General features: G+C 38.9%; 1 protein-coding gene and 1 long non-coding RNA gene across 5 annotated transcripts in view; one reads left to right on the top strand and one right to left on the bottom strand.

Moving 5' to 3' along the window:
- Positions 1-12,327, top strand: part of atrnl1a (attractin-like 1a) — a 338,833-nt gene extending 326,506 nt beyond the window's left edge. For 2 of the 4 annotated variants that reach the window (XM_025897448.1, XM_025897447.1), the window contains one exon: positions 9,951-12,327. In XM_025897448.1, the coding sequence (XP_025753233.1) occupies positions 9,951-10,072 (122 nt within the window). In that variant the 3' untranslated portion in view covers positions 10,073-12,327. The remainder of the gene's footprint in view (positions 1-9,950) is intronic. The other 2 variants (XM_005473721.4, XM_025897450.1) reach the window with 2 other exon arrangements.
- On the bottom strand, positions 1,219-19,626 carry LOC102079977 (uncharacterized). The gene is made up of 3 exons (XR_002064348.2): positions 19,595-19,626; positions 18,593-18,646; positions 1,219-1,563 (listed from the first exon to the last, which is right to left on the bottom strand). It is a non-coding gene; the product is annotated as an uncharacterized LOC102079977 (long non-coding RNA).
- Between the last annotated feature and the right edge of the window lie 456 nt (positions 19,627-20,082).

Genomic DNA, 20,082 nt, shown 5'->3' with positions numbered 1-20,082 from the left:
CAAGATAAAATGAAGTCTTACATAAATGTAAACAACGCTTCTCCATCTCTCTGGATTACCTTCCTATTCTCTCTGATACCCTTCTCTTTTGCCTTGTTCCCTCTCCTGTTAAAGCATCTTTTGCTCATTTGGCTCCATCATTCTCACTTTGGCCCTCTTCCGAAAGGGAAGAAAAATTCAACTTTATTATCCCTGAATAGAGCAAAAATAAACCACTGTGGAAAAAAATGATAAGAGTTGACACATTAATAAAACACTTTCATTATTTAGTTAAGCCTCATTTGCCATATTACTCCTTGTTGCAGTCTGATTGTGCAGGGAACAAACAAAGGATTTATAGAAATATTCTGCAGCTTTATTGAACAGCTTAGTAGATCCACAAAGCTGGTCAGAATGTGCCTAACATCTCTCTTTGCGCAATTGTTGTTTGGAAACAACATTTTAGCATTTTATATTGTGAACACTTAAATATTTTAAAAATCCATTTTAAAACAGCTAAGGTGCAGTTTCTTTTTATTCTAGAAGGAACAATGAATTTGGAAAGCAACTGTTTTCTTACCTCAGGACCAAAACAATGGATTGACTTTCATGTCGTTCTACTACCTGTTAAAACTGTGTCTAGATAGGGAGCCCCTGAGACCGCTTTCAAAAGTGAGCAAAAAAAAAAGTGAGTAAATCCTTGAATCCTTTGTTTAAATGCCAACATTTACAGCAGAAATCCACATGTTTAGGGCCTAATCCCCAAAATGGTTTGGGTCTCTTTAAGTAATTAAACAATGTTAGGGTAAGTGAAACACGAAAATGATACGCTGGGTGTTTCTCAGTACAGGCCCCTGATATGTACATTTCTAACTCCAATAAAATAAATATAGTGAGAAATACTCAAATCGAGGCTTCTACATAAATATGTGAAATGTGTTTTCAAGCTATGTTCATGGGTATACAGAAAGAGCAATGTAAGCTGTTACACAGACTATATTGACAGTTGGACTGATGAAAACAGCAATGCATCGGTTCTGTCAGACGTAAGAACAACAAGTGCAAAATGCAGCTGAAACGCTTTGTGTTGACAAGATGTTTGTAAGACTAGCTCAATTCATAGAGTGAGACCAGAGGGGTATGCTATAAAGAAAATGAATAGGTTAACAAGCTTTGTTGAGCTTAAAGCCAGAGTTTTTAGTGTCACAAAGATGGCTCTCTTTACCTGGCTAGATCACCATGGAAAGTTAGTCATGGTAGGACATAACATGCATGGAGCAGATCAGATTCAGAGCTTTGGTTTAAAATCAACAGGAAACACCATGTTTTCACAGATTCTTTTATTTATAGTATGTTTTAAGTGTTATATACATTCTTTGCTGTAGGAATTAGTTTTATACAGTGATACCATAAAGAATGTTGTCACAGGACTGCATTAATGGATGCCCCATCAAATTCACCCCCAGAGCAGAGTGTACAATGGTCAGAGATTGTTAAACTATAAGGTTTATGACAGTACAATTAGAAAAAGTCTGGACAAGTAAGGCTTTTTAGGAAGGGTTGCCAGGAGAAGGCCTCTTCTCTCTAGAAAGAACATAGGAGCACAGTTTAGTTTTACAAAGTTGCATCTGAAGAAACCACAAAAGCTCTGGAACAATGTCCTTTGGACAGATGTGACCAAAGTGGGGCTTTTTAGCTATAAAAGATACGTTTTTTGAACAAAGCCATATGAAAGCAACTGTCGAGGGTAATGATTTAGACTTGTTTTGTAGTTACTGGTCCGGGTACACTTTGCAGTCACCTTAAACTCGTCTGCATACCAAAGTATCCTAGAGTCAAATGTTGGACCATCTCTCTGACAGTTCGACTCGGTCATGCAATGTGACACTGATCCCAAGCATGGCAGAAAATTTACAACAGAATAAGTGAAAAAGGAGTGAATGTTACCTTAAAGAGCTCTGCATAAATGAATACCTACAAACCTCAATGAACTGAAGCAATGCTGTAGTGAAGAGTGGGCCAAAAAGTGAGAAATCATTCATTCATTGCTGCTAAAGGTGGTTCTCCAAGCTAGTGAATCATGGGCTGTGCTTATTTTTTTTCACAGGATTCTAAGCAATGCTGTTAAAGCTTTTCCACGACTGGATATACAGCCTGTTGAGCTGTATTTTACTATCACCACTGAATGGAGCATAGCTTTAAAGTCACAGCAGTGCAAACTGTATCACACTATTATAGGAATTTTCATGTTTTCAGTTGGCGATGCAGAAAATGTATCAAAGTTTTTATGCTTGGTTCTCATCTGCTGCCAAGTCTCTTTTACGTTGCTCAAACTACAGCTAATAGAGAAGAGATTAGAAAATTGATCAGTTAGAACGGTATGCCATTTATCACTAAGAGCATTCAGTGAATAAAATTGATGCCTGATTAAAGCGAGATTAAATTAAACACATTTCCATGTCTCCTTTATTAGGCGGGAGGGTGTCAGACCCGGAACCAAGTAAGCTTTACCGTTTAAAGTCGTGACTAAACAGCAGCACCAAAAGGACACAGAATAGAAAAATAAATATTAAGCCAATTTTTTTTTATTTTTAATTTAGATGCTGTTCTTATGAAAATAGATTTAAGAGAGAAAAGTGATCCCTCTATGTTTTGGGCTTCAATGCAAATTGTTCTTAAAGATTTTTAAAGAGCGAGACAAAATACTTCTTGGATCTTATTCTATACCCAATGATTAAATTTCTATCGACCTCATTTAACTGTCTGGCTATTATAAATAAGCACATTTCCCAACATGAATTTTTATAAGCAGACACTGTGTTCCTGTTTCCTAGCCTCTCTCAAACCAGACTGAGTGTCCTAAAAGGATTGCTGTAGCTGTATTGTCCTTTTCTTCCACTCTATGAGTTGACCTCATCAAACCCTCCTCCCTACGCCCCACTGTCACCCTCTGAGTGTGAGACTTGAGAGCTGCATGACAGGAACTGGAGGGCAAAGCTTGGAAACTCAGCTCCATTGACCTGGAATGGATCTCCAATTCTTTGATCCTCTCCATCTTTGAAACCATCTAACCCACTGGGATAGGCCCTCCTGTCACCCCCACTCCTCCATCTGTCTGCTTGTTGACTTTTACCCATTGTGTGGCATTTACACACAAACAACTCATGTATTTATTGTGCAGGTTTGAATTATGAAGTCTTAACCCTTATCTTGTTTTTCCTTTGCCACTTGCCTTTTGTTTTGTTCCAAAATGCAGGCATACTATTAACCTCCTAAGACCCGAACTCTTCCTCGACATGCATTTTTAATTTCTCTTTGATATTTGGGCATATTGGGGCCCAATGAATGTAAAAACAGAGAATTTCCAGATTTTTTTTTTTTTTTTACCTTATTTTTGTTTTTAAGAAAAATGAGAGCCACAAATGAGGATATTCATTTAAAATTTTGATAGAACAGTAGCGGTATAATGTCCTCGTAAGTGGATATCAGGCCCTTGTAGAGCAAAATTGAGTATTTTGGTCTAAATAACCAAAAATGTGATGTCCACATATGTGGACGGCAGGTCCTAGGAGGTTAAATTGATGGACAATTTTAGAAGTGTATACGGATCAAGTAAGAAACTCAAGGTCTTGCTGACTTTATAATTGGATCAGATACATTTAAAAGAAAAACGCAGCAAAGGAAAGTCGAGGCAATGTCCGCACCCCGATGAGCACCACTGCTTGAATTCATGTAGCCACTAAAATGACTGCTTTTCAACTTTAAAAACACATGGTTTTGGTTGTTTTGTTTTACTGTTGGGCATACTCTTCTGCATTTTTGTCCTCTTGACTCTGATGCACTTAGAGATATTTAAATGTGAATTTGTGGAGGAATTTGTGCACTTCACATCTCTAAGCAGGCGTGAAGAAATCCTCCACCAAATGCTGTCATGTACTATTAATGTAAAGCATCCTAGATACCTGAATCCCAACATGCATACTTCAAAGCCACTGTAGCTATGTGTCATGTTTACTGAAATCTGTGTTTCATGGATCTATTAATATTTGAATATCAGTGTGTTGCTGTTTGACTGACTTTAATTTGTGCTGGCTTCCTTGAACGCTGATAGCTGTATGTTGTTCTGTTTACCACTGCTCTGCATCCTCAGCACGCTTTCCACTTTCATTCAAGGGGAAACACAAAACCAAGCTTTGATGTTTGTCATATAGGAGGGCCTCACTGTGAGTTTTGTGACCAGGTTAGCAAGCAGGCTCCGCCTGTCACAGATGTTTTCCAGCTGGAGTCCCAGTTTTCCACATCGGGTCTGTGTCGATATGTGTTCCTGGGGAATTTTGTCTCCTGCTAATGACCCTATTAGTATATCACGAGTTGGAGGGGTCCGTGTGTGTTTGGGGGTGGGCTGGGGGGTTAATGATGCGTCAACTCACCTGACAAAACAATCACGTTAATGTGCTCTGTTACCACGGTAGCAAATGAGCACTTGCACTCACCTGCAGCATAATTTGATTACTTTTGACCAATTTAATTTTGCAAATGGAGATGTGTGTGTTCACCTGGAAAAATCAACACAATTATGATGGCAATTTGTCAGAGGTGAAAGCTTTTTTGATGGAGGAATATTCAGATATCACATTAGAAAATTAATTCTGTGTTTGCTTTTTCACTCTGTGTGATCTTTCATTGTGAGGCTGTGTGTTTGATAATGTGCAGATGCAGTGCATGTATGTAGATAAATGGAAATGGCTCAATATTCCACATTACATTTCTGCTGCATGTGTCGTTTTATAAAGTTCTTGTGGTAAGCAAATAAGTAGCAAACAACCAGGTAACAAACCTGTGACAGCAGATTTAGGAAATGTCAGAAATGCCTCTCAGTATCTGTTGTGCTTATCTGTTTTTCTTCATTTGATTATTTATCAAACACTTCTAAACCCTCCAGTTTCTTTTCTCTTCTCAATGAGGGGAATTTAATTTAATGTAATAAATATGTCTTTTTGCTCTCCCAACAATCCAAAGTATATGAAGCCTTAAAGGATGTGAAAGGAGTTGTTTAATCTCTTTTGTTGAGCTTAAAGACTTCTCAGATTTAGATTAATTAAAGAATACTGGAATCTGTCTTTACTATATTCAATAAATATTGTTTTAAAATTCCAATTTACGAAAAAGAGGAAAATCCAAGCACACAGCTCAGCGTTATCAGTGGCACTGCATAGAATAAGCATACAAGCAAAGCAGCAATAGCGTGGACGTGTATTTACTCCACAGATATGCAGAGAATCTGCAACAATCCTTGCTGGAGTTTAAGGCAAATTACAAATTACCAAAAGACCAAGAAAAGCCAAATCCTGTATGTATGGTAGCCAAACAAGCATACCTATGAAACTATTGCCAACAAAAAACAAAGAGCCGTAATGAACCATATTCCGACACACCATGTGCTGCTAGCTGATCATCTGCCTCCAATGTTTTTTGGACAAACAGAGCACATTACCGCTCGCTGCCATGTTTGCCTGTGTCAGAACTTTGCAAAATACTCATAATACTGTGCACAGGTGCATGCACACTTAAATGCATAAACTTGCAGAGTCATGTACACACAGTCACGCACTGTGTAATCGGCTTTCCCCTTTCCACCCACTGGAGAAAAAAAAAAAATCCCAAGAATCACTTGAGTGTGAAATGCTGAAAACATCCTGCATCCAAATCATATCAAGAGCACGGCAGATTCCCTTTGCTATTTGCCTGTTTTGTTTATTTGGCTCCTGCATGCCGGCAGATTGAGCACTTGTCGTAATGACCATGCATTGTCAGGCCCACGGTTGTCGGCAGGGAGAGACAGGACTGGCTGTATTCACAAAGCTGCCATGACTCTAAAACCACATTAACAACAGTACAACTGCCAAGCTAACACAATGCTCCGAGGCATCTGATGCTTGGTGCATCCATCCTGATGTCTGTAAGCCCTGCTGTGGAAACCGAGGCAAACTTCACTCACAGAAGATGTTTTGAGAGAGGTGTGACATCCTGATGGATGGTGAGAGGGAGACAGAGGGAGGAGAAGGAAAAGAGACGTGATGGTGGGAAGATATGCTTGACTGACCTGAGCTTTATCCCCTGTGCCTCCTGCTGAGGCCAGAAAGATGTTGATAAAACATTTTGTGGATTTTGTGAAGAGGTGCCTATTGATAAGATAATGCATCACCACCTGCCACACATGCTAAGGAATTTCACCTTGATGTTTTCTCCCATAGGGCCAGATTCACTAACTCGTACCATCAGCACAAACTAGCATTAGATACCGTTCTATATTTGCAGAGTGCGGTGATTGACCCTCTATCCAACGCCCGGGAGTTTTGTGCATTAGGTCCCTTTCTCAAAGCACAAAATATATAATGGAGAATATATTTTCAATTACTGAAGCCGGTGTTCATTAAAATGACTCTCTCTGCCAGGCTACATTTAATTACATTAAATGTAGGCTTACATGCAACATACATATGACCTATATTTATATGTTACTGATTACAATTAACAAGCTGTGCCTTTCTTGTTAGTAAATTACTTGCAGCTGAATATCATCTCTTAGTTTGAGACCTAAATTGCACAGGTCTTGGCAGTTACATTGAAATGAGCTCTGACTTTATTTAGAAAACTGCAAAAACTTTTGTAAATTACCTGCAAAACTAACCACAACTATCATTACTATTTCTATCTTGTGCTCACATGCCATTTTACCCATCTAGTAAGTCTGGCACAGCCAGACTTGATTTTAAACCTTTGGTTTCATCTGTCCTATTGTTTATTTTTACCATCAATGTACTGAATGCAGAGGACCATGTTCTTTTGCAATCTTCTGAGGTTATGTGTAATAGGTTTCTTAATTTCTTTGTGGATAAGGTTGCTAGTTTGAGACCCTCCACTGTATCTTCTGTTGACCCAGCTGTGCATGTTCCCTGTTTAAATTTCCTTATTGCTTTCCAACCAATTGTTTTACCTGAACTAGAGAAGCTTGTGTTAACTGCTAAACCGTGTGGTTCTCCGAATGATGTTGTTCATCCCCGTTTTCTGAAAGGTGTTTCCTACTGTTGGACCACATATTCTGAACATAATCAATACCAGCCTCTTGTCAGGTCAAGTACCAAGTGAGTTTAAGCATGCAGTTATTCATCCCTTACTTAAGAAGCCAGGCTCAGATATTTCAGTAATGTCAAATTTTAGACCCATCTCTAAACTTCCTTTTCTGAGTAAGATCATGGAAAAGGTTGTTCACACTCAGCTGATGGATTATCTAAACAACTCTCAAATGTTTGAAGTTTTTCAGTCCGGCTTTAGGCCATTTCATAGCACAGAGACAGCTCTCATAAAGGTTATGAACGATATTCTTGTAGCGACAGACTGTGGTAAACATGTAGTGCTTATACTACTAGATATGACGGCTGCATTTGACACAGTAGATCACGACCTGCTGATCTCTCGATTACAGCATTGTGTGGGCATTTCTGGCTTGGCACTCCTGTGGATAAAATCATATCTCTCAAACAGGAGCTTCTGTGTTAAGTTGGGCTCGTTATCGTCCTCTGTGGCCCCTCTGTCATGGGGTGTACCACAGGGATCTATTCTTGGGCCATTACCGTTTTCATTGTATCTCCTGCCACTGGGTGCGATCTTTCGTAAACACAATGTTTCATTTCATCTATATGCTGATGATTGCCAGCTCTATTTTCCTTTCAGTCATTCCGATAGCTCCCCAATTAGACTCCTGCTTGATTGCCTTAGTGATGCTAAGTCATGGATGGCTCAAAACTTTTTAAATTTTAATGAACGTAAAACGGAAGCAATTCTGTTTGGCCCGAATCGCTCCTCTGATATGCCTGATGTTGACCTTGCTGCTCTGACCCCTCACCTGAAGAGCTCGATTACTAATCTTGGGTTAAAAATCGACTCTGCACTTACCTTTGATGGCCACGTAAATGGGGTGGTGAAATCGTCATTCTATCACCTCAGGCGTCTGTCGAAGGTTAAACCTTTTCTTTCAAGACGTGACTTGGAGACTGTTATCCATGCTTTTATAACCTCACGCTTGGATTATTGTAACTCCCTTTTAATAGGGGTTGGACTGGGCACTCTGACACGCCTGCAACTAGTACAGAATGCTGCAGCACGGTTTTTATCTGGTAAAAGGAAATTTGAGCACATTACTCCGGTCCTGGCCTCCCTGCACTGGCTTCCAATTGAATTTAGGATTCATTTTAAAGTTCTTTTATTGGTTTTTAAATCTTTAAATGGTCTGGCACCTGCATATTTGTCTGATTTGCTGAAGCCCTATGTCCCCACTCGCTCGCTCCGGTCAGCTGAGCAGTTGTTACTCTCAGTCCCCAAATCGCGGTTGAAACTGAGAGGAGACCGAGCGTTCTCTATTGTGGCTCCTAAGCTTTGGAATAATCTTCCTCTTCACATTAGGCAATCGACATCGGTGATGGTTTTTAAATCCAGATTGAAAACGCATTTTTATTTACTGGCTTTTGACTCAGTGGTTGACTGACTTGTATTTACTTATATTTTATTGTTTTTGCTATGTTCATTATTTTATTGTATTTATTATTCTTATGGTATCTATTATGTTTTATTGTTCAGCACTTTGGTCAGCCTTGTGTGTTTTTAAAGTGCTATATAAATAAACGATGATGATGATGATGAATATCAACATTACTGAAAATCATCCCTGAAAGAGTTGCATCAGGAAGTACTTCTGGGATAGAAATTTGCAGAATAATATGCAGATTCATCTGCTATGGCCAGAAACAAGCTTTATTAACATTATTAGACAAAAGGAATAAATCACAGTCCTCCTTCTACCTTTTCCCTTTGGGGGTCACCACATCATCTATTTCCATCTCATCGTATCTGTAGCATCCTTCTCTGTTACACCAAGCCTCTGCACATCCTCCTTCACAACATCCAATCAACATCCTTTGTCCAATATATCTATTATCCCTCCTCTGCAAACCAACCCTCATGCCCAAACTATTTCCAAAACACTTGACTTGAGCCGTCTCTCTGATATACCCATTTCTGTTCATTCTGGTCACTTCGACATCTTCGGTTCTGCTACCTTCAGGTTGGCCTTCTGTCTTTTTGTCAGCGCGACTGTGAATAAATGACAGTCCAAACGAGGATAAAATATCACTTCTCTGATCAAACTCAATAGATACAAACAGGGACTTGCTTTTATAATGACTATAAAAATGACTACAAAAATAGAAGGTACCAATTTAGATCCTTGCAGAACTCCACTTTATAAGAATTGAAAATAATTAGTGAATGTAGAAAAGATTTAACTATGTGATGTCTAAGTTATCATTGGTGACAGGCCCAACTCTCCTTTACCGGCTATAATGACATTTTTAAAAATTTCTTTTCTATCAGTCTTGTCTTGGCAGGATGTGTTCTTAGAAATGAAGATATTCTGCATTTAAAAAAAGAGAGAATTTTAGCCCTCTCTCTTTTAGGGAGGTCTGAAAAAAAAGGTTATTTTCAATTTTGGTAACAATTAGCTGTTTCTAGCTGCTTGTAGATAAAAAGACACTATGCCACTTTACTATCTAGACAGGTAATCTAGAAATGGGACGTCACAATTGGACAACCATGTCAGCTGCAACATGTATCCACCCTTTCTTGGTGTGAAGTGATATTCTATGATAAATGCATCAGTGTTTTGTACTCTTTGTCTACATCCCCTTAATTATTTCTGTATAAGGGCAAACATGATCTCAATATAAAATCTATAACAAATAACACAAGCACATATACAAATCTACTCTCAAAAGGTGGTCGTAGTTTTGCCTTGATCAAGCCGTATTTATCTGACCACTGTCACATCACCCTCTCAGTACAATTTGAGCCCATCTAAAACAGCATAATACTGCCCATCTTTCACTGATGACTCTATTTTGTCTCTGGGATTCCAGGTATCGCCATAGCCAGTGCTCTGGTGGACACGTCACAGCAGCGAGTGATGGACTTGAAAGAGAGAGCCCTGGGTCTGAAGCACCGCAAACACATTGTGCACCATCAAGGGACCTGCGTTTGAACTATGTGCCCTCAACGAGGTACAACCACATCCAATACGTCCAAAGGGGAATTTCACTGGACACACTACTTTTGACTTTAGACACAATGGAGAATTGTGAACACAAAGGCAAAGCCTGCAAAAAAAATAGGGTTGGATGATCCTTGATCTTAAAGTGGTTTGGAAAGAGGACGGATATGGATTGGAGCATACAGATGGGGCGAAACTACTCTCTTCACAGGCACCCAAAAGTGGTAAATGGTACTTGTAGTCCCTTTCTTCCTTGGACCAGATACAAGGTTTTTGTCATTGTCCCCTGTCTGTATATTTTCGGAGAAGTACTTGCAAATTGAGAATGAGAATGTGTCTCTCCACCACAGCTTTGTTCAGAAATTTGCCACGAGGAGCTGGCAGACCTTTTCCATTTTCATGCCATGTGGTTTTGTCTCTCCCGGGTTCTACAGTCTGCCATATTGACAGAGAAAATAAAATAGAACTGTCGTTTTTCACCAAACAAAACTAAATGGCTTTGACCTCCAGTGAAAAGATATTGATAGCTGATATAAAGTCCTCCTGATTTACAAACCCAATGAGACTCAGGAGCAAAACTAGTAAAGAAGAACACCGATTTAACTAGATAATTGCAAAACTCTCTAGTTGGTGGGGGTTTATTACAATGATTAACTAGAGGAAAAAGTTTCATTTGCTAATTTTGAAGTTGTGAATTCAAAGAACTGCATTTTTGCTATGAAGCTCATTGGATGCAAGTAAAAAAATGTGTTTTATGAAATATGTGTGGTTTGTTTTTCCCTACACTGACAGTTGAAGTTATAGGTTTTAATATCTGCTCAGGTCCTCTGTGATGAAAAAGGTCCATTATCTGTAGCTCTGGGCCTTATATACACACATTTGTATATGCACTATAAGTGAAATGCTTTACCCGTACATTAAAACCCTCTGTGGAATTTTATTATGCAACTGATCTTCCAAACATGATGTTTATTCTGGGCTGCGATGTAACCTCAAGGTCGGTATCACACACAAACTACTGATGGTATTCATATGCCTTTTTTTTATTTTTCATTACTGTGAAGCTACCATATACATCTTTCCTCATGATATTTCAAGTCTGTTTATCTGTAACACAAACTTTAATATAACATATCTCAGTATATATTATTTATTAAGAATGCAAAATGCGGTTAAACATTTTTTAATTAACTCACAAAGTTTTGTTTTTGTTTTGTTTTTTAAACAGAAACTGTAGATAATTAATTTTATAAAGCAAGTCTGTGCAGTAATCACGTTTCTTTGCTCGTGCCCTCAGTGTCTTTATTCATTTCTAACTCTTCATTTTGTACATCACAGAAAGTTTCATGTGATGTTAAGATGCTTTCCCTTTATCGCTTGTATCAAACCTCCATTTAATGTTGTAAAGTCACCTTTATCAGCTGCACTGCATACAAAGTAACATGATGTCTTGATGCACATGTATTACCTACTGTTTTCTTTCAGGCATTTTGACGTAATTTTGCACCAATTTGTTGCTGAGATTTGGATTTACAAAGGGCAGCTCACCACCGTGTATTTGTCCATATGAGCATTAAATCTGTACATTTACAATTTTAAAAAATTAAATGCTTCTTTGTGTTGGTATTCAGTCTGAAACTGTGTGTACTGTTACCTCTGGTGTTGGGAAACCACATTCATTGGTGTTCTCAGGATGTCAGTCGGGTCGAATGACAAGATCAGCCAGAACTACAGACAGTATCATCCAACACTGTTTCTAGAGTTACATAACGACTCTCACAGCATCCTGTAAAGTTAACGTTACTTTAAACGTAATGTCTCGCAGAAAGATGGTGTTGAATTTCCACGATTTCCACGTGCTATCAACATCCTAGGTATCTAAAGCGCCCCTGCTCTATTAATATGTACCAAATCTAATTATTAAAGGCTTCATTAAATGGATTCCACAGGTGTACCTAATATAGTGGCCACTGTATTGTTTCCTGTTCACTTTCTGTCTCTGTTTTATAATGTCCCTGGTTATAACCATCACTGCCTCCTATTTGTCATAATGTGTGTGCAAAGAGGGGACATCAACAACACTTCCATTACATTTCTCACCATAGAAGCCAAATGTCCTCTTTAATATACAAATTAAACAATGACTGCATTCCATCCATGCGTACCTCCTTGCCATTTGGTTCTATGTATTGAGCATCACAGTAAGATGTTGTTTAATAAAACCTGGATATGGCTCAACATTTGTACAAATACTATCGTTTTAAAATGAATCCATGTCTCCTTCTGCTGCACTTATAAATGGCTGCTGTATGCTTTTAAAATCGACTATGGATTATATCTCTTTGTCATAAAGCGGTGGGGGCTGCTTGTCGAGGTGATCCCAGAATCTTCTGAATTAGACACTGTTATGCAAATGTGGGGCTCTAAACAGAAGAAAACGCCAAAATACATCCTTTCTAAGGAAAAGCAGTGGGGGATCTAGTGGCCACACTGCGCTAATGCCTGGATGCATTTCAAGATCATTCACAGTCAGTGATACAGAGGTAAAGACATCCGGGTAAACAATGTTTTCATGTCAGTAATCATTTGTATATTCCTTCTTTTACCTTAAAATAACCTTAAGAACTACCAGTTTATTCCATTGGCCATTTCTTTCATGTTTTTTAATGTCATATTTATGTCTAATCAAACAATTACATTAGGGTGTACATCCCAATTGGACCTTAATTGCAGAAAACTATGAACAAAGGCATAATTGTTATATTAATAGAAGCAATTTAACATGCTGTTTGACTGTTTCCTTTGAAAATCTCATCTGGAACTTGAAAGCCCTCTGAACATTACATTGGGTCAACGCTGCTGCTGTCACCACCATTAGTGACCAAGAGGAGATAAGTGCTCCTTTTTATGCTCTTAGCTCACTGTATTTTCTTCCCTCAAGATAAAAGGCTACAGTATTTAACATTAAGTGGATTGCTGGCATCTCCACTCCGCTCAATACCCGCACGTCAGGGGCGGCAGGAAGTGGTTCACTTTCCCTTTTATCTTGATCTGAGATGTTTTTGAACCGGTTCTGAGTATGAAGAGGGCCTGTGTTTTTAGAGTAAAGTCAATGTAAGAAGCTCAATAACTGACTGACACCCCCCCACCACGACCACATGCAGCACCAAACAGAATGCAAACATGCAAAGTGTCTCAAGAAAGACGGGACACCTGTCTAAGCAATAGCTTTCTGCTACTCTTAAGCTCAAACTGCTTTACAACTTAAACATGCAATTTACCTGTCAGACACCCAGGAGGATAAGATAGGTAGGAAAACAGACAACAAGAAAACGCATGTAATGTATTCTTGCATATATGCATGCACAGTGACTTAATTACCAGTGAATAATGATTATATGATTATATGCAACACATGTATTCTCAGGTTATATTTCACACCTAACAGAAGACAAATGAAATTAAAAGCTGATCCATACTTTGACATTTGTCTACACAATACTATTGGTACCTCAGATATGATTTGACATTGAACACATAAAAAATGCTACAACTATCATGTCAATTATTATTAAGATAGCACTCTGTCACTCACTGATGATATCAAAGGATTGCAATCAGCATGCCAGTAACAGAAGGTTTTCAGTAACAGAGCCTTTTTAGTGTCATTTAGGGTGTCATTGGATAGCCCAAAATGATGATTAAAAGGGTTAAGGATGCATTTCCCAGCACAATTTATTGATAACAGCCTCCTTTTTGAAGCCAACTACAACTGCTAGCCGGCCTCACAGCTGCTTAATAAATGACTGTTTGCCACTGTCCTTGAAAACTAAGGTTACCCAATTATATCTTGATGCATCCTCAATCATCCAGGTAAGCAAATCCCTAAAGGTTGATTCTGATCATCTGGACGTAAAGTTTTCAGTGGGAGAAACGTATCGTCACTCATCCAAGTGACTTCTTCAGTCTCAGCTGACTGCAGGTTTCCCCAATCTTATAAACAGTACATTTCCATAATGACTGAAACCAGCCCACTGAATGAATGTGCTGTGAGGTCATTTCTTTGATCATTAATATGCAAATTTTCATGACCATTAATCACTGATCAAAGGCCATTGATTAATGGCCATGAGAACCATTCACAGCGAGTTGGGGAGTGGCTGCAATCACAGCAATGTAAGATGGTGGTAGCCTTAGGCCCCCTCCTCGATTCAGAGATGGTCTTTCCCCTGGCATGTTTCTGTGGTTTCTGTGTGCTTCAAATCCAAAAACACAGTATCCCAGCTATAGCAGCTGGATAGTGTAGTGGTAAGACTACATGTGTTTGGAGTGGGGTTCGCGAGTTCAATTCCTGCCGTGGGCATCTGTATTCAGTAAGGCTCATGGCTAAAGATTGATGAGGTACAATAGACATGCTACGGCAAGGGGGAGCCAGGACGACAGGTGAGGGGGATGAGGTTGGCCAACTTTGGGGCCTTGGAAGTGGTAGTTATATTGAGTCCTATTTATTACCACAATACCTCCAAAACATGTGCTCTTGATGCTCAATCTTAAATATGATAACTGATCATCAAAAAACCTGCTACTACGTATATCCCCTTTGTTAACTTTTCAGTTTTATGCCAGAGATGATTTTCAGCTCGGTGGAGATAAAGTTTATAATTTAGAAAGCTGAAGGTCTAAATTTAAGACATAAGTAGAACATTTACTCTGAAATGAGTCTTCTATTAAATTAGCAAAAATCAATCTCACATCACCTCTGCCAAGTCTGCATTTTGTCACACACACAGTCTCTGTTAGGAGCCTAGTGCACACAGTGCAACGCTCTAATACAATGTCCTCGTGTCCTTTTCAGAACATGTTAAGTAATAAAACTGATTACTTCTTAAGGTCAGAACTCTGGTTTTTCTCTTTTCTCCTTCAGCTTTCCCATCTCTCACTTCTGTCTCAATGCACCATCTCTGCTGCCCTCTTCCTGCCTCCTTTCTCACATCCGCTTGGCATCACCTCTTTCTTGTTGAGGACTCAGGGTCAGCTGAGCCAGATCCTTGTGATTGATGCCCCGTCCAGGCCTCAATCTTTATGCCATTACGGGCCAATTGCAGCGGGTAATTCGGGCCACAGTCTGAGGACGAGTAACAGAGTCAGGCAGATGAGGGTCGAGGGTGGGTGGGGAGTGACAAAGGATTACAAAGCACACTGCTGTCCTCTGTCCACCTCCCTCCACACACACACACACAGGCATGCGCGCGCGCGCGCACACACACACACACACACACACACAACCAAACCAGTGACCAGCCAGTAAGTCAGCCAGCCTCAGTGACGCTGTGAAGAATGTTGGCCCTGTCAGCGTCGTCCTTTACTCAATACCACCACGCGCTGCTCTGTCATAAGTGGCCTTCTGCACCAACAAAGAGTATTTTTTCCCCTCAGTACACAAAGTGCAATGATGTGGATGAAAGAGGAGTGAAGCTATTGATGCACTTTATCAGCTTAATTTTGTGAGCAATAACCACAAAGACATTAAGCAGGAGGGTCAGCTGACAGGTCGAGGTGACCGGTTTCCTGCTTCGTCAGAGTTTTTTAACTTCAGAAAGAAAACATTTTGTGTCATCGTGTAATCTGTGTTCCCTCTTGTTCTATCAGTTTGTCACCCAGACTGATTTTATGTAACCATCTAAAGTTATTCAAACTTTTCTCTAAATAAAAAAGCTAAATAAAAAAAAAGTTCAGCAAAACCTTGATTTCATCCTTTATGTTTAGATCAAACAGGTTTCTTCAATGTGCTTATAAAATAATCCCTGTTTTGCATCTGTCTACAGCTTTTACATTTTTATTTAGCATGTTTAAGGCATTTGAGAAATGTGAACTGTTGTGCCGTAGTACCATATGACAATCCTATATACCACCTGTCTTCTCAAATTTGCTCTGTTTACACTTAAATCTGGCTGCCAGAAGAACACGGCTCAGCATTATGGTCTGTGTAGGTTCTCAGTCATCCAGGTCATGCTAGTCTACGAGCTTGGAAAAAAAGTGACTGGACTTTCTCATCCAAGGCTTGGCATGGAGCACACTTAAGGGTTTGTGGTACAAAAGGGTAACCGTGGATCATGCAAAGAGGAGGCTATTAAGCAGTAGAGAGTAAGACGCCCGATATCACGGCAAAGCATGTCATAGGCCGTCTCTTAAGCGTGAAATGGACATGTATGCTTCAGTTCCAGATTTGATTTCAGTAAAACAAAACTTCAAATCTTATTCAACCCAACATGAACATAGTCATAGGAAACCATGAACAGACTAAGGAGCTTGGAAAAAAACGACTGGACTTCTACGTTTCTTGAAGAACAGAGCTCTGGTTCTTTAGACTACCATGAACTGGATGACTGAGAACCTGCACATTTAAAGAGACATTACTAACACATTTACATGTAAATACACATCAGCCACCTAGCTTAATTATCTCTGGCTTAAAAGGAGCCTGGAATTTATATCTTCCTTGGTGACTAGCAGCTTTTTGGCTTTAAATATATTATCTCCCTATGCTGGTACTGCAACTTAAGCATGCGTGTCCATTTCACTCTTAGGAGAGACAAAGTGTGACATGTACGCAGTGAGCCAGCGTGTCTACTGAATAGTGAGGAGTCTAATGAGGTTTAATTAAAATGCGTCACCATAAAGTTTTGAGATCAAGAATTCTGACACTGTATTGTTGCAGAGGTGTTAGAATTGTTCTAGTTTTCTTGGTTTTAGTTTTAGTTCGAAGGATTTGCTTGTTTCCACTTTAGATTTTAATATTTAGCATTTATTAATTTCTCTTTTAGCTTTTTTGCTAGTACTATGGTTCTGCATATGTTAGATGCAAGGTGTAGAAAGAATTTGTATTACACACTTGTATGAAGGCCTGTTAATTCACTGTCATGGCATCCCGTTGCCAACACATCCACTGATGGCCCCTCAGACTGGTTGTGTTTACTAACACGGCCAAACAGACAAAGACCAAAACAAGGACAGTTTATACACACTTTTAAGTATTTTTGGAAACCAGAGGGTATTTCTTTCTTTTTATCATTACTCTAGTGTCAACAAAAATTGTACTAAAAAACCTTTCAAGCTGCTGTGCATCTGCAAGCCACTTTGCAACCTTTCTTGCAATTTCTGACTTTTACACTGACATATCCATTTTAACCAATGCCTGTTCTGGACTGATCTTGTTGCTGCCCCTCCCATCTTTACATCTATGCATGTAGAATGGCAGTAGGTGCCAGAACAGAACTATTCTCCAAAATATTAATTAATATAAGACAATAATACAAATTACAGTGTTCTCAAACCCCAGGTCCCAGAGGCCAGTCTGTGACCCCCTGGCAACCTCAAATCCTTGTGATCTCTAGCAACTCCTAAAGCAATGAAGCAGAATCCACATTTTTTTAACCAGCAACTCGGTTGCCAGGTGGGTGACCACTGGTCTGTATAACTTGTGACTGGGGCATGGCAAATGGTTCTTATATAGCACTTTTCTACTCTTCTGAGCACTCAAAGTGATTTACACAACTTGTGCATTCACCCATTCACACAAGCACATTTTTCTTAGTGCTTTCTAACTAACATTCACACACATTCACACTCCGATGGATGCATCGGAGAGCAATTTGGGCTTAGTATCTTGCCCAAGGATATTTGGGCCACCAACAACCTTCCGATCAGCAGATGACCTGCTCTACCGCCTGAGCTACAGCCACCCCAAGAGAAGACTTATTTGTTTAGTTATTTATTTACTTGTATATTAATAAATATTCAGGGGAATAATTCATAATTCTGGGACCAGCCTACCTCGTATAACACCTGATTTAACAGATGAGTTTATCAGTACTTTGTTGATACACAGGTTTTCTGGTTTGGAAACTTTTTGATCTCCTAAAATGTTTATTCACATCTCACTAACACACATTATTGGTTGTTCTGTTTTACAAGAGAATTAAAAGATGAAGAGAAAATTCAGACATTAAAGTTACAAACAAAATGACCAATTATACCAGGATTATAAAGAACCACAGATGATTACGACAAACACATCTATTATTATTCATAACCTATTTGTCACAGGGACATGAATTGGCCACACAGGAGTTTACTGCACTGCAGTGCAATTCCCTCATGATGCATTAATAGCTGCTAATTCATGCTGGTGTCAGGAGACCCGGTGTGTTTATGTGAAGTTTTATGATCCTCTTATAAACTGTCCATTAATGAATAGAGCTTTTGTATCGATGAACTATAAAAATATATAATATCGGGACCCTTGCTATGAGCGTGAGCGAATGAGGCTGCAGGATGATTGTCAATTCTAACAATGAGTCTGGTTCAGGTTTATTCTGGTTATTATTCATATGCATCACCTATCTTAAAAGTTATTGATGCTAAAGTGAAAGTGTTTATTGTACCACAAATCTCCATAACATGTATGTCTAGAGAAAGGAAGGGCAATGCAAGAGTGTGTAGAAACCTTACCTGTGTTGAACTCTGGAAAGGTCGAGTCAAAGAAGATTAAAATGTTATCTGGACCTATTAAGAGATCATAAAGTAGCAGAATATGTATACACTGTCAAATATATTTATTAAAAAAAAAGCAAAGACATGTCATTACAATATCCAGGTGGATGAGTTGGAAAAAAACAACCCAATCAGTTTTTATGAATGCAGAAACCACAACCATCTGTAAGCACGCTTTAATGCTGTCAATTTGGTCATTTTCAACATGGGGTTGAGAGGGGATTGACTCCAATTTGGTGGCTATATGAACTTTTAGTATCTCCATGTTGGCTTCATGCTTCATCTGTGGGGGGGGGGGTCCCTTGATCATAACAAATGACAAATTCTGTGGCCACAAATCACAAATCAGTCCAAAAACTAGTAACTGTTAGAGAGATGAGGCTGAGATGGAGATCTACTTTATCTGAAAATTAAGAAATTTTTAAGAAGACCAAATCTAAACTGCAGTTTCAGATTTCATGGAACTTAATGACCTCTAAAAATGAAAAATGTCTGAGGAGGGTCAGATAGGACACCTCCTGTTGCTTAACATATATAAAGATATTACAACCTGAGGGACAGAAATATTATTTAATGAGAAGCATTTTCTTTTCATCTCAGCCAGTATGACCAAGCAAATCTCATAAGACTTTCAAACGTTAAGGAAACACACAAAAACAGGTGCAGAAAGTTTCTATACTATAAGAACTTCCAGATGGCACCTAGCTAGGTAACCATGAAGATTTTGGAGCCAACATTCATAAATTAGATTGTACCCATGGCCACACTCTAAAGTCGGTAACTGTCATGTATTCTTTGTTTCTTCATTCAAAACAACACACTTTAGTTTGCAGTAAGGTTATTGATTTGTTTAGATACATTTATTCTATTTGTAAGCGCACACATTTAGTTTACTTATATATTTATACCAATTCATTTCTTTTTTGCTTTGTGATTGTGACTAATCGTTGTTTCTCTTACCTGCCGTGATCCCTGGGAGTTGCCAGACAAAAGATGGCAGCCAGGGTTTAAAGCACTTAAATACATAGAGAGGATGATTGGACCATACCACCACTTCCTGCTGAAGGGGGAGAATGTGTATTTTCTTTGATTAAAAAAAGCTTTTGTATTTAATTCAATCTTTGTCTTTAGGGTTTAGTGGTTTTGATTTTCTTCTTTGGTGTTTAATTTATTGACAAACTGGACTGTATTGCATCGTGTTTGTTGTTTACGACTGTGTTTTGTTTAGTTACCCCCGTTGCGTCATAGTGGTCTGACCTGCCTTGTGTGTCATTTCCTGTTTAGGTCAGTTATGTTTGGTTTGTTAAGTTCACAGTTCTTTGCCTGAGTTTAGTTTTGTTTCTTTGACCTCTTTTATGAGCTCAGCATTTATTGTTTTGTAAATATAACTTTTTGGGTTAAATAAATAAAAACCCTCTTTTTCTGATAAGTCCTCTGACTCCTGCTGC

This window comes from Oreochromis niloticus, linkage group LG13 (genome assembly GCF_001858045.2).
Source record: "Oreochromis niloticus isolate F11D_XX linkage group LG13, O_niloticus_UMD_NMBU, whole genome shotgun sequence".
NCBI classification, from domain to species: domain Eukaryota; kingdom Metazoa; phylum Chordata; class Actinopteri; order Cichliformes; family Cichlidae; genus Oreochromis; species Oreochromis niloticus.
Note: the sequence above shows the minus strand (reverse complement) of the source record. Positions and strands in the feature narration are given on the sequence as shown.